The 15,489-nt window shown below is 35.9% G+C and overlaps 1 protein-coding gene across 9 annotated transcripts in view; it reads right to left on the bottom strand.

Moving 5' to 3' along the window:
* Positions 1–15,489, bottom strand: part of NFIB (nuclear factor I B) — a 173,685-nt gene that overhangs the window by 62,118 nt on the left and 96,078 nt on the right. For all 9 annotated transcript variants that reach the window (XM_021380313.1, XM_021380312.1, XM_021380309.1 and 6 more), the window contains 2 exons: positions 11,283–11,336; positions 346–414 (listed from right to left, as the gene is read on the bottom strand). In XM_021380313.1, coding sequence (XP_021235988.1) covers positions 346–414; positions 11,283–11,336 — 123 coding nt within the window. The remainder of the gene's footprint in view (positions 1–345; positions 415–11,282; positions 11,337–15,489) is intronic.

Here is a 15,489-nt window from a genome sequence, read left to right on the forward strand (position 1 = left end):
TGTTACCACTGCAGGATGACAATGCTCAGTATTTTCCTGAAGATTTAATGTGATCTTAATTGCTGAGCATCAGTTTCTGACCACGGCAAATGACGTAACACTTACAACTCAAGTTCAGTGAACAGATTAAGCATCCTGTCCTGACATGAATTAGTTTCTGTGCAGAATTTGGACAGAGAATTTCAGAGTATTCTGCCTCACTGTTTTGTTGATTCTTTTTTTCTGTATAGTTGTGTACATAAGATTTCTGATGCCAAAAGAGCATCAAAGGGAAGAGAAGGGAAAAGACTGATACCAAGAAAAAATCCTAGATTTAGATGTGATTAAGAGCAAATGTGAACTTACTTCTGGACACTCTCACAAGTTCTGACACGTTGAACACTCCAGATTTTACAAAACTGTCCTCAAGATACACTGAAAAAGATCACAATAACATAATCAGTATAGTGAGAAGATTAATAAACAACTATATATAAATGTGCACACAAGGTAACAACAGTATCAGCAGTGATACGCTGAAAGCTGATCACAAAATCAAATGAAAGCTGAGATTCAAGCAGAGGTGCTAAATTTTTAAGGAGCTGTGGGAAAGCAACTCTTTAATACATACATGAAAACAAACAATCAGTATACTGTGTTCCTAGTTAACCATCCAGAAACAACCTAAAAATTAGTTCCTTTCTTTACTCTCTTTAATTTCTAAGTCAGTATTGAACTAAGAACTTAAATTCAGAGGGATGATGAATTACAGGTATCTAGAAATTTATGCCTAAGAAACCATACACCATCATTTTGGCCTCTGCTTATTTATTCTAAGATAAATGTGTATGATACACTTTTTCTAAGGCAAAAAGTGTATGACACACTTTCCCTGTCTTCAAGTTTTGGCACATCTTGGGGGTCTGCAGTTAAAGAGCAGCTAATGATCAATAACTATCCCAGTAGTGTAACTAGATACTGTAAAAAAAAAGGGAGCTGAGAAACTCAAGTTTCTGTGGAAGTCTCATACTGATAATCATTGCACAAGCTGACTCAACTGAATGTGAGATTATGACATAACCCTTAAAGGTAGGAATGACACCCATTTGCTACTGGAATTATTTGGATCAATACTTTGCACACATTGGTGCTCTAACAGTTATTACTGATTATTTTTGTCTTCTAAGAAGGTGCCTCAAACATTGCTTACTGTGCTTTCTCTAGCCTCTTTTCTGAATTTACATAGCTTTTTCTATTGGAAATACACTGTTAGATTTCTGTTCCAAATGTCTGAATGAGTAAAAGCACCCTAAATGTCTTAACCAACAAAACAAGCACAAAAATAAAAAATTCACCTGCTAGTACTGATGTCATTAGGTTTCTTTTGGCAATTACTACTTTTGTCAAATAATTTTAAAAAACGCTGCCACTGTAATCAGAAATTTGATTGTACAAGTACGCTTCACTTGAGAGATCCATCCTTGGTACATCTGGAGAAACATTTGCTTACTTTTAGGGGTCAAACAAGTATAGCAGAGGGAAAAGGTCATTTATCACTACTTTTCAATCTTACTGGCCCCAGAGAGCCTCTGCACTTTTATTTACCAGTACAAGTATAAACAATGCACCTAAGAACTGAGACTGGAAGAGTGTGAATACATTCAACGAAGCACATTTGTTATAGCCTCTCCTGACACCTCTGTTACAGTTAGACCTATAAGCCAGTCTCGGTTTTCTCTAGCTGAAAAATCACAGGATGAATTACAGTGGGCGTGCAGAGCACCATAGGTCTGTGGAGCTATTCAGTGGTACAACAGTGCAATCATCTTTTAAGCCTCCAGTCATCATCACTTCATATGATATCCATGCATGTCTGTATTTCCATCAGTAGTTCTACGGATCTCCCTCTCTCCCTCTTTACTTTCTCTCACATTCCTCCCCCTCTCATTTTCAACAGCTTCTCTTCATATCTATTACTTTTTCTTCTCTTATTTCTAAAAAAAACTAGTACTTTTTCTCTTACATCTTTCTACATTCCCTTGCACCCTTTCTTCGTATTTTCTATTTGATGGAAAGATGATTTGGCTTCTCAAATATTTACTTCTTTGACAAAACCTGGCATACCCATATCATTAAAAAGTTACAAAAAGTAGATGTTTCTTTCTCCTTTCTTCCTTAGTTAGCATTTTTTAATCTAAGAATTGACGAGTTGGACAAAGAATAGTAATTCCTCTGACAATGGCAATCTTTCCCCTCTTTGTCTATTTCCTTTAGCAGGAACAGTATGAAGTACTGCATGGAGCGGAGATTTCCAAAGGGAAATTTGGTTTCATGCTTTTAGTTGGCCTGTATGTGAAGTGTGGCTTAAAGCCAGTGTACAAACATGTAGCCAGCTCTGGAGTTGGTAATGAGACAAGACCAAAATTTTGTGCAGCTTATCCAAATACCTCTACTTTGAAGGACATCTTCGATCACTCAAGCTAGGCTGAGTTAGGAAGACTTTTACTCAAGAGTATATTAGTCAAGCTATCATTGCAGTGAGAACAATGAGTCCCAAAGTTCATTATATTGGAAAAAAAAAAAAAGGAAAATGTTCATCTAGAATTTTATATATAAGAACACATGCATACATGCTTGTGTACCACACATATATGGCATCTTCAGTCTTGTCTCATGAATTTTCAGTTTTTCTTACTGGTAACACTTAAGATGCATAACTTGAAGGGCAATATAACATGTTTCTCTCTTTGTGATAATGAAATGGGAGCAGAAAAAAAAAATCTGCCAGAGTGTTCAACCACTATTGACAACCCAATCACAGCAAGATGCACTGCTGACTGGTGAATCACTTTCACCCAAGTTTCACCAAAAATAATGACACCCACAGATATCTGCAAATGCTTTGCTTAACATTAGGAAGGGGAAGGAAAATGTACATCTACTGTCAGTTTCAATCAACTTTAAAAAAAAAACTTGATGTTTTTTTCAGAGGGTGCAAAGTGACAAAATATTACCAAAAAATTGCCGTGACAAGAAATACTACCTCACAGGCACTAAGCAACTTTTATACACCTGGTGTTCTAATAGGGAAGTTTGATGTCAGTGGTGCCTCAGAGTGCAGAAAAATAAACATAAACACAGTATGTTTAGTTCCAGCATCACTGGATTTCAACAGTTTTCACTAGCTAGGAAACCAATCTATTGTGGATATGTTGCAAAACTGTTCTTAGCTCCCAGCTATGCAAAAATAAAAATGTTTTGTGCTATTAAACTGCTATAATTTGTGTCAGAAAGGTTCTGCTCCTATGATAAAAAATAAACAGCAAGATTCTGTATGGAGCAGGACAACTTCATAGGGCATTTTGATTTTTATGATGTTAGACAATTTTTTTTACCTTATGAAGTTGGTCTCCCTACTGAACAGAATATAACATTCATATTCACATCATCATACTACATGCAAGAGAAATATATACAGTATAGATCTTACTGTCTTTTGACTTAGCATTTCCTAGTGCACTGCTTGCATTAAGATGCTAAAGAGCCTTAAATTAGAATTCTTGGTGTATGTTTTAGATCTGTTCAGTCCACAAACTAACACGCTTAAGAATATTTTATTGTTGTACTCCTCATAGAGGATTTACTGTATTTTTTGATGGTCATAATAACACTTTGCTATCTATGCTGTTCCAGCCTAACATAAATATGGAGTACTGTTATTTACCAAAATTCATCCTGCCTGAGAGACGACACAATCTGAAATACAGTACAGTAATTATCGTTATTCATTAAATTCTGAGTTCTTTAAGAGAATATTTCTTCTAAAAACACTGCAGTATAATTCTGTATAATCAGTAAGTGACTTCCAAAATCCGTAAGTAGATTTTTTTATTATTATTTATTTCCTTTTAGTTTTTTTTACAGGGAGGGTAAAAAAAAAAAAAAAAAACCATGTTCTTTCATTATCCTTTTTTTTTCTTTTTTTTTTCAGAAAATTCATTTATGAAAAATACATTTACCAAACTTAATACTACTGTGACCAGACCAATGCCATTAAGGATAAAAGGTAAACAGGTCAAGCCAAGCAGCAGTTCTGATCAAGCTCCTCTCATATAGTTGGTAATCCAGAAAAATCTTTAGTAATTCTCCAATTACTATTGAAGCAACTTCTGTCCCGGTCATTATACGTCTTCCTGTTTATTTCTGCATTATGCATTCAGTAGCTAAAGTACAGTTATAGCCTTCACCATTTCTGATTTAAAATGGAGAAAATGTTGTTAAAAACTATTGAAACACATTTTCAGTTTGTACTAACATGTACTGTAAAGGGTTTGCTCTCAAATTACTTAGAAGTTTACCGGTGACACTGGCTTTACAAATCTTTAACCAACCTTTTTAATGCCTTCTGATTTAATTGCACTTTTATGAATAGAATGCCTGCTTATGTTCTGCTATATATTGCCTACTGCCAAAAAATAAAATTTCTTCTTGGTATCATTAAATACCTATTTTTTTTCACAGATACAAAGTTGAATGTGAGCAACTTATATAGCAGGAGTAAGGAATCAGTCAGTGCAGGAAATAATTTGTATTAATGTATTTTTACTTTTGGACCTTTAAAAAGAGAAATTGTAAAGCAATAGGTAGACTTATTAGCAGTGAGACAGGATCAACAGTAGGAGCTACTGCCAGAAGAGGTGGAAGCCTCAGCCAAAATACTAGCAAAACTGTAACTAGACTTTAAACCAGGTGACATAGTGTTTCTCCAGTTTCTGAAACTGTTATAATTATAGGTTAAATAATTCTATTGTATTGCTTCTTTTTTCACCATCTTTGAAAACAAACTTTTAAAGATCAGCTCTTAATAATCTCTATAGCATCTACCTCTATAGGAAGTTCTATCTTCAGAAGGAATGCTACTGGAGTACAGCTACTATTTACAGTTAAAAGGGTAGTGAAAAAGTAGTCTCACACTGTACCTTAGCATAGAGTCTAGCAAATTTGCAGTCCATTTTCTCATTCCATACATTTTAAAGCCAGTATCTTTAAAAGAGTAGCAGAAGCTGATTCCCACTGGCCAAGAATTTCTTACAGGCAGTTAAGTACAGCATGAGCCAAGGAGTGACAGAGAAGATTCCAGTAGGGATGTCAGTTGAAACAGTTTAATTGATATCATGTCCAGAAAATGAGGCTATTTTGGTTATCACGTGATTGTCTCTGACCTTGTTGTATTGTTGGATCACCACCATTTCTTAAGCTTTTTTTTTCTCTGAATATTGAAGTGATGCCATCCCTGGGACAGTGAAGAAATACACTGCAAAAAAGATCCCCTGATTCCACTGAGCATTTTAGCACAGTAAGGGCCCGGGAAGCTGTTTGTGTCATTATCAAGAACAAATGAGATTTTCCATACTCTGACATTAATAACCAGAACTATAATTGCCTTCAGTGTTGTTGTAATTTCAAGATATAAACACCTAGTTCAACTGAATCTGTAATCCACATACTGGAATATAAAAGAGGTGAGCTGGCCTGAAATCTAGTCTAAGAAAGAAAGGGTGACTAACACAAATGCATAGTGCCTTCCACTCCAGAGGGGCTCAGAACGCTCCAGCCAAGATTTTAAAGATTTTTGGTGGAGATGTTTCTTATCACATATAAGACAGGTATCAAAAAGGAAATTTCTGGTGCCAAAGCAGCTTTTTGGAGTTCTAACTTGTAAATTATTTTCAGTAAATTCTTGCTCTGTGTACATTTTGAAGTAAAAAACACTGTGTTCACAACTGAACGCAACTGCTTCAGAAGTGAAAGTAGCAAAAATTTACACACTAGGCTCATAAAGAAGGATAGCCCATCCAAATGAAAATTCGTAAGTAAATCTAAATGCAAAGACAGCAAAATTCACACCAAAAGTCAAACCTGCATGCAAATTAAAAAATTCTTACTCCTGGAAAATGGGTCTGTGTAATCTATGAACATTTCTGATTGCTGAGATAGCTCAACTGCCTCCCAGAACACCCTAAATAGTGTGGGTCTGAGAGCAAAAAGAAGCAAGGACATTACTTCTCAATCGTTGTCATTACTAATTCATCGAGCATTTAGAGAACTCCACAGAAAATCAAGCCCTAACCAAACCCAACCCTGTTTTATTTGAAGATTGCTATCTGAGGATGGCATGGCTGCAGGCATACAGGAAACTGCAAGCATTTCAGAATATCCACTCCCATGCTGAAAAAGCAAGGTGCAGAATACACGTTAGTTTATATGCACTTCTGCCTGGTTCCCCAAACTGCTACAGCAGCATCATTCCTTCCACATGAAAAGCTGCTTACAATGATGAGGCCAGGGAATCTCTCTTATATTCCTATTAATTAGAGTAATAATTCACCATCTACAAGAAGGTAACTTGCAATGGAGTAAAATAATGAAACCACCTGAGTCATTCAAAAGTCAAAAACATTTACTTATTGCATTTCCAAAAGAGTGAAAAGGTTGAGACCACTCTACTCTTCAGAGGTTACTTCTGAAACTGTAAGTTCTAGAAGTTAAAACTGAAATACTTATTTCCAAAACAGTCACATATAGGCAAATTTATTACACATTCTTTAAGGCTTGATCCAAAAAGAATGTTCTCCCTGTGGCTGCTGGCCCATATGAAAGCTCAAAAAAGCCTTTGGGGCTCTACAGCTGCAAGAGAGATTTGCATATTAAGAGATAGGTGAGGCTGGGTTTTGGCAACACCTTTTTTAATTAGGAAAAAAAAAAAAAGAATAGATTGTGATTTCATTCAGGTCTTCTTTGGAAAAGATTCCCAGAATAAAATTTCTGGGAAAAATACAAGGGGAAAACCCACTCCAGAATAGCAATATTGGGTCTAGGGATTCACCAAACCATGCGTCATTCATACTGGAGACCTCATCTTCAGGTATCACGGGCTACTGTGGGGGAAAGAAGAAGGCAAAGGGTGGGAGGGAATGAAAAGCGAAGAGAAAGTTTCTCAATCTCCGTCTAAAAAATTCTCACTCCCCACATAAAAAATGTAATATTCATTAGCACACAGGCTTGATCCCAAGTCATCTTCATTCATCATTCAGCCCTGAGTTTATAGAGTCAAAGTTTATATGAAAATATTCAGCTAAAGCAGAGTAAATTCTACAAGGAAATAAAAAAAAAACAAAAAAAAACTAGTAGGTCCAATTTGCTAGAAAAAAAGTTGTAATAATTTCTGAACTCAACTGCTTGAATAATAGCAAAAATCTGAATGCATTTGTCTTCCCTGGCCAATGAGGTTCATAATTTGAGGATGGTTAGGTTTTCTTTGCACCTTGTGAAAGACATCTTTTTTATTGCCCAGTGATGGTCAAGAATAGCTCTTATATTCTGAAGGGACCTGACCAAGAGAAAACTATTCCCCCCTGCAGCTATATCCATAAGTCAAAAGATGAAGCATCAATAGTAACTAGTATCAATTACATGAAGAGTTCTCTTGAGGCTCAAACTCTGTTCAGATGTCCATCCTATCTTACTGTCATATTAACATAGCATTTTACTCTATCAGTATCTCTATTTGCTACCCTTTTTTTAGCAGTTTAAAAGACTACCCTGAAAGATTTGAGCACCCTGGCAATAACTCCACACAGACGTTTTAATGCCAAAGTTTAAGTCAAGCCTGACAAGCTGCAATCTCACACCAATGACTAGTAGCAGGTAACTTGGTTGATGTCTAACTATTGTGGCCAGCAGGCAGTAAGGAAAAGAGAGAAAAATAAAATAGAAAAAAAATCCAGAAAATCCCCTACTAGAAGAACTGACCAGTAAGGATGATATCTCCAGAGATCAAATTCTTATGGGTGGTGTGAATATCATTAGCTTATAAATTGTTCTGGATGCTGTTGTCTTTTTACACACCCTCATAAATTTCTTATGCCTAACAGACGAACTCAATGAAAGAGCAGTTCCTCTGTCTATGTTCCATACCTATCAACCCACAGCTTTGCAGATTGTGTCACACAGATAGTAAGGAAGGCTCATCTTTTAATTTCCTTAAGCTACATACTTAGGATACACATAAGATCATATCTTCACTGGAATTCACAGGGAGCAAATAATACAGAATTACACTGAACTGCTATGCTGGGTCTTCCTCCTTCAGCAGCTTGCCTTCAGCAGTAGCTGAGTAGATGCCCAGACACAAAGAGAGGTTGTTGCTTGCTGGTTTTTGTTGTTGTTGCTGTTTTGTGTTGTTTTTTTTTTTACTAATAGTGACCTATGCTCCAGCTATTTTCAGTTTAAGCACTAACTGATCCAGATATGGCTCAGTCCCAATGGCACCATGTCTATTCTCTCTCTGAAGCCATGTCAATTTCTAACAGCTAACACCACATAAACCTGTAGATTCTAGGTGCTTAATGACTGGTCTGGACAACAAGTGTCCAAACACTTTTCTCAGTTCAGTTCAGCTCAGCTTATCTAGATGCCTGCAGCAAACATAGCAATCTCTTTGCAGAAGTGATCTTTACAGCCCAGCTCACAGAAAATCAAGTTTCATTCTTTAGAAATAAATGCAATGAAAGTTACTGAAAAATAAAATTTAGAGGAGGATATCTGTGGATGTTGCTACAAAAGCTAAATACCACTTTCACCACAAGCTACACTAACTTAATACTATATTATGGTATCAAAATATTCAGTGTATTTTTAAGAACCTATTATAAAGAATTCCAGCAAGGGCTCTTAATGTTCTTTTGTTTGGCAAGTGACATTACCATGGTTAAGACAGCAAATTACCAGACACCCTAAAGAATGTAACTGTCTAGCCAAATCTAGAAAAAAAACTCTTTTAACACCAGCAATCTCACTAACTACAACTAAGTTTCCAGTCTCCTCTTCCTTGGCAAAGTCTTTGTGGAGGTAGTGGCATCCAAGAACTAACAGCACTTATGACTTGCCAACACCCTTGCTCCTTGATATGCAGGCATCAAACCAAAACATGTTGAAAGAACAGGACCCTTCCAGCACAGCCAGTCCCTCTGCTCCTAGCCTGGTACAAAAAAAAACAACCACTGCAGAGTGGATGTCCTCTGGGACTTTGACAGAAGTGACTGCTGGCCCTAATAACAGGAGTCGTGAAGTTTAATAAGAAAAGAACAGGACAGCAGACCTTTTTTGGAGACAAGCTTATGGGAGTATGACTCCCTCTTATACCCTTGTGCAAGCCCAGCAGATCTGTATTTTGCAGTCCTACAAACCTCGGTGCTTTCTCCCTGCCATTTTAAGGGCAAAGCAGTATCACACAGGGAAACTGAATGATGCTAGAGGTTCATATCCTCAAATAGACAGATGACATCCAATTATGCCACTGTCTCTGCTCAAATTAAGGGTTTTAATGGAAGCAAGGCACAGCTTCCATTTTCTGTCCTCATTTGGCTGCAGATAAAAGGAACAATACTGCCAGCAGTGACTCCAAAGTATGAGAAAGTGTTATGCTCAAATTACAAGCATAAAGTTTCATGATAAGGCCAGCAAAAGATTTCTCTGCCACTATCTCCTGCTGGCTCCTGGTACAATTGAGTTCATCAGACACTGGGGCAACTGATCTTGTCCTGCAACACTGCCAAAAGAAAGCCTATAAGCACCTCTGCTGCCTGCCATATAGTCATGCTGTTGGCAGCCCATTTCTAGAGTAACCTGGAGTTGAGATTGAGGGTTGATGGGGCTGGAGACAAAAGGATGTGATCCTCACTAGTGAAATATGTACTTCTACCCTCCTATACAAAATGTTGAAAGGTATTTTAAAACAGAATTTTAAAACTGGCCTTCAGCTCCTCAAACTCTCCTTCAAAATGGTGAGATGTAAAGTATTTGGTTTTTCTTGCATTTACAAGTATAAATATTTTAAAATAAATTCTCTAAGGTCAAATGTTCCAAGTTTTACAAAACTGTGCTTATTTGTGAGGAAAGATTTCAGTTTTGTTTTAGGCGTAAATTTGCTGATAATTTAGGGATTTCTGGGAGGGTGTTTAAACCATTATCCTGCACAATTTGTGTCATATATTAAATAAATAAATAAATAACAACCAAAAAACACTTGAAAAACAGCTTGACATGTTTTTTGACTTGTTCTGCCTTCATAACTTCAAAACATATCAGCAACTTTCAGGAAATACATTGCTACTATCTATAATACAGAATGCAGATTTTTGTATAATGAGCTACAGTGGTTCTTCCACTGTTGGGTATTCAGTTCCAACACACATGGCACATTCCAAAACATATTGAGAATGCTTTGATCGTATCCATAGTACAAAACTGCATAGCCACAATGTAGGCTGTTTTCCCTAATGTTTTAACAAATCCAGAAAATACACATGGCAACAGCCTAGCATCACACAGTTAGTTCTTGGTTAGAATGTGGTTCATTTTCCATTTAGAAAAAGCAAACTAAGCTAGCTGAAGCCTTTTAATGATAGATGTTTCTTCTGAGAGCTGAAATGTGAAGATACAGTATGATTTTGATGGCAGGAGTCACTCCTTACTCTTTAAGAAGTGATAGTATGAGGAAGTCTGTTACATTTGTTTGTCTTACTCTGATAAAATTCATAAAAAAACAAAAGACCTACAAGATTTACCGGCACTGCCAAACTGATTTTGAAGGATAACTCCACAAAAGTACAAAGAGCTTTTGACCTAAACAGTGTGAAATGGCAGTCTGGTTTTGACTTTCTCTTGAATTTTTATTTTTAGAGAATCCTTGAAAGGACTGTTTCCATGAAATCACTGAAATATCTCTCAAAAAAGTGCCAAATGTTGCTAAAATGATCCATTACCAATGTGTTCAAAGACTGCTCTGAGCTGATATACTTTTACAAAAAATGAACATATTTACATTTTAAAATGCACATGGAAAGTGAAACTAAAGGAAAGAAGAATAACTCAGGACACAGACTTAGAGGTAGGGCAGTTGTGTTTTGTCTGAGACAAAAGGCTAATTGCAGTATGCGAGGACTTTGGAAGAGTAGTTATTTGAAGATCTAGTCTCCTCATTCCTCAGCCCAGCCCCACTTAGAAACTTTCAAAACACATAAACTGAAAGAAAAATTCCTTATGTTAAATGAATCTTAATGAAACTGCAATTGAGGTTTTGCCAGTTTAAAAGAGCTAAAGTAATCACAGCTTGTCCTGATTATATGTACCTACCAGCACAAAATATGTTGCTGATCAATTATGCTCTCTTTAACTATTAACAGTAGTATCTTTGTTCTCAAACAATGTTAGATTGCACATGTTCTGGAACTTCTATTTACCTGGTGGATTCTTGGCAGGATCATTGTGGCTTGGACTTCCTGGTTGTCCAGAATCTATAAAGAAATCAAAGAAATGTTTTACTAATTTGTTTTGAAAGTATCTCACATCCTTTTAATACCTTCCTTCAGTATTAAACTAATACTTAACTTTGTTATTTAACGGTCATTTCCCTGACTTTCTACACGAAGGTATTAGTGAACAAACACACTATGTGTTACCCATTTTATGCAGAACCAGAAACATTGTGAAAGATGCAATGATCCTAACAAGGGAAACTCATAGATCACTGAACAAGGACAAAACAGTCATTCAGGTAAATATTCAGGGTGTAAACACATCTACAAGGGTACCTTTTCATTCCCTTTCCCTCCATCCCCCAAATACAATATTGCATAATCAGCAGAGCAGAGGTAGCTTCTTCTCGGGCAATGACCAGAAATATGCACTGGATCAGCCAACTGATAGAGTTCACAGTGATGAATCCTGTTTCTTTAACCTTCTCTTAAAGCACAAAAGCCTAGGATGCTTCCACAGACTCAGATCTACACTGAAGATATGACTGTCCATTTCAAAACAATATAGCCTTTGTGTTCCTAGTCTGTAAGAACTGCTGTTGTGAAATGAAGATTATGTAACATAAAACTATTAAAAAACAAACCCTGTATACTTCAAATGCGTTCTTGATACATGCACTTAATGAATCAAGATGAGAGTGAAATCTGAAGTCAATGTACTAGACAATAAATGATATAAAAGTAATTGCTCTTAAAACAATCTTCTATCTTCCCACACCAATAATATAACAAAACCTTGTTCTGCTGAAAGAATTTTTTTTAACAAATTAAGGCATGACAGACACTCTTGTACTCAAAGAGTGTAAGAAATTAAATGAAACACAACCATTCATTCAGTATATGAGTATCCAAAATTGAGTGGCCTCAATTTAAAAAAAAATCCATTAACTCAAAGGGCAGCCATGTTCATTAGTAGCAGAGGACCATCAAAGGACTGCATCACAGTGCTACAGAAATCCTTACTGCCAACTGAATCTGAGTGAAGTCAGAGTTACTGAATGTGTTGCTGCTTGCAATGTTAAAGAGAAAATATAATCACACAGAGAGAGAGAAAAGGAAGTGAGAACAATAAACGCTTGTCCTTCAGTCACCTTCTTAACGACAATATAGCCTTCAACCTAGAAGGCCACCTGCTACCCAGAGTTCATTAAAATCTGTTACCATCTGCTATGTAACTTAGCAAACACGGCCTTGACACACACACCTTTCAAGTAGTTTAAGCCAACAAAAACTTAATTATACAGATGGTATTAACAGCTCAAATTCTGAAGATGAGAAGTTCAGAATGAAAATGCACCTCTGTGACCTGTAAGTTATTCACCTGAACTGGGAAACTCATCAGACAAGAAAGCATTTGGGGATCTACCAGCGTACTGGAAAACCAAGGCACGTGTGAAATCCAGTTCCAAAGCAATTAGAAACACAATTAAATTTTACAAGACGGAATGAAATCATTCTTGCACAAAGTCCACACTAGAAAGCAATTTTCACACAGAATTTCTTCCATTTTCTTCAACCCACTGTATACGGAAGAGTAACTCTGACCAGATAAATCCTGGTCAGATTCTGCACATCCAACAGTTTGGTAACTTGGACTTTTGGGCGCTTGTTCCCACTGCACAGCATCAGGGGCTCCTGAAATTCCTGTCATCATAGATGGCCAGGGCCACTTCCTGAATTTTCCAAAAACTCTGATATGTGCTGGACATTATATCCGTTACTGAAAGGGCCCTAAAGAAAATCTTACTACTGAGACGGCCATCTAACTTATTTTTCTGTGTATTGCTACATAAGTTGTGAAAAGTCTGAAACTATATGAAAGAGGTACGATATCACAAGAAGAATCTAAGTTACTACTTTTTATTTTCATTTTCCTATGTCTAATCTTTCTTCCTCTGGATCTCACAGGTAAAGAAAAGTCATGCTCAGCTAAACTCTTAATTTTAAGTTAAAATTATTGAATCTAATACATTGTTACTAATCCTTAAAAACAAATTGTTTATTTGCAGTCAGAATAGCATTTGTAATTTTAAACCAGGCTGAATCTAAGGCTTCTGTAAAATCTCTAATGGATTGTAAGGAAGAGTGTTTAAGTACAGACAATACAGTACAGAATTATGCACTTTTGCTAATACTACAGAGGAAATAATTCTCTCACGAGTAAATCAATGGAACACATATAGTTCTTCATAGGTAATTAAAAGTACATTTAATCAATTAATAGTAAACACTGCATTATCAGATCTTTTGTTGGTTTTCTTGAGTTAGTTTGCTGTGATAGGAGTATCTCCCAAACTGCCAGAAAAACTTCTGGAAATAGTGAACACTATGTAGCTATTTAAGTATGTCTACAACTTTTCATAAGATGCATCAGATCTTGTTAAAAAATTAAGCCAAGTTAGTTTTAAAACTCAATCAACTCTAAGAAATGTTAAAAATATGACTTTTTCTGCACATAGACCTTTATATGAACAAATGCCCTCATGCTTCAACAGGAATAAGAGCTTCACTATCGAGAGGGAGAACTTTAATACACTTCAAACATGTATTCTCTGTTTCTGCAAGCCATATATATCATTATTTAAATTATCAGAGAGGAATAGTTTTACACAGTAATGGTCCACAGTAATGGTTAAAGTACAGACAGCTAAATGAAGTACCAATTTGATAGCAAATGCATCCAATGAAGCTTGGGCAGCAAAGTTTGGGGTGTACAAAAATTTGAATCTGGATTACCGTAGCCTAACTGAAAATAATTTTCAAAGCTTTCTTGTGTTAAAATTCACTGAAAAGCTGAAGAAAATAAATATTTTTCAGTTCTTGTAAAGCAATTTTCTTTGAGTCCTAATTTCTCTCTGTCAACGTAGTTTCTTTATGGATCCACAAACCAGTAGTTAAAAGATTGATGTCATTTAAAATAACTATTTTTCATATTACAGTAAGATAAACTTACCAAGGAATTTTCCAGTTACAGGGATAGACAGTTAGCTAATATAATTTGCCAGTCAGACTTAGCATTGCTTTATGTTAAGTTCTGATCAAACATGATTTTTACAGAATAATTCTCTCGCAGTGGTCTGAGCAGTAGATTCTACTAATGTATTTGTGTTTCAATGATCTCAAGAAAGCAATGAATTATTGTGTGTTGAATGTGAGAATCAACCTATGCAAGTCTTCACTTAAACCACACAGAAGCACTTCATTCTCATGATGAAAGAGAGAGACCCAAGATGATCATCCAGTTCTCTTACCAGGGTCAGTTATTATAAAGCACTCTGTTTCTGATTTGATTGGATGCAAATAGCCTTACAAAGAAGAAGAGAACCATTATCATTACAGGCATAAATTATAAGAATAACTTAATTTATAAGCAGAACACTGAATGAAAAGAGAAATTGGAGTCATGTTCTTCTAAAGGCGGGAGAAAGACATATTTTAGGAAAGCCACACAATGCAAGGAAGCAACAGGCATGTTAAGACTCTTTAAATCTCTCTTTGTCTTCTGCACAAGGTCATTAATTTGCTTAACAGTATGAGCCCTGGGTTTAAAAAATTACTTATTTTTCTTCCAGTGTGATGGAGAAAGACATAAAACAGACTCATTGTCTGTCTAGCTGGATTTTCATTCAATTTTTTCACCAAATAATCCTGTGCACAAAGACCTCCTAAACTCGTTGTAAGTAAGTCTATGCAATCATTAGCAAAAAAATCCATCATGATACAAATGTGATGAAACTGAAATTTTCAACATTTTCATTTAGGTAGTTCCCAATTTTACATGTTTCTTTCTTTCTTTCCTTCTTTCCTTCTTTTCTTTATTTCTTCCTTCCTTCTTTCTCATCTTCCTATTTCATTCTTTCTTTCTTCCTTTCTTTCTTTTTCTTCCTTTCTTCCCATTCTTTCTTTCCATTCTTTCCTTCTTTCTTTCTTTTCTTTATTTCTTCCTTCCTTTCTTTCTTTCTTTCTTTCCATTCTTTCTTCCTTTCTTTCTTCTTTTCTTTCTTCCTTCCTTTCTTTCTTTCTTCCTTTCTTTCTTCCTTTCTTTCTTCCTTTCTTTCTTTCTTCCTTTCTTTCTTCCTTCCTTTCTTTCTTCCTTTCTTCCTTTCTTTCTTTCTTCCTTTCTTTCTTTCTT

Source organism: Numida meleagris, chromosome Z (genome assembly GCF_002078875.1).
Source record: "Numida meleagris isolate 19003 breed g44 Domestic line chromosome Z, NumMel1.0, whole genome shotgun sequence".
NCBI classification, from domain to species: domain Eukaryota; kingdom Metazoa; phylum Chordata; class Aves; order Galliformes; family Numididae; genus Numida; species Numida meleagris.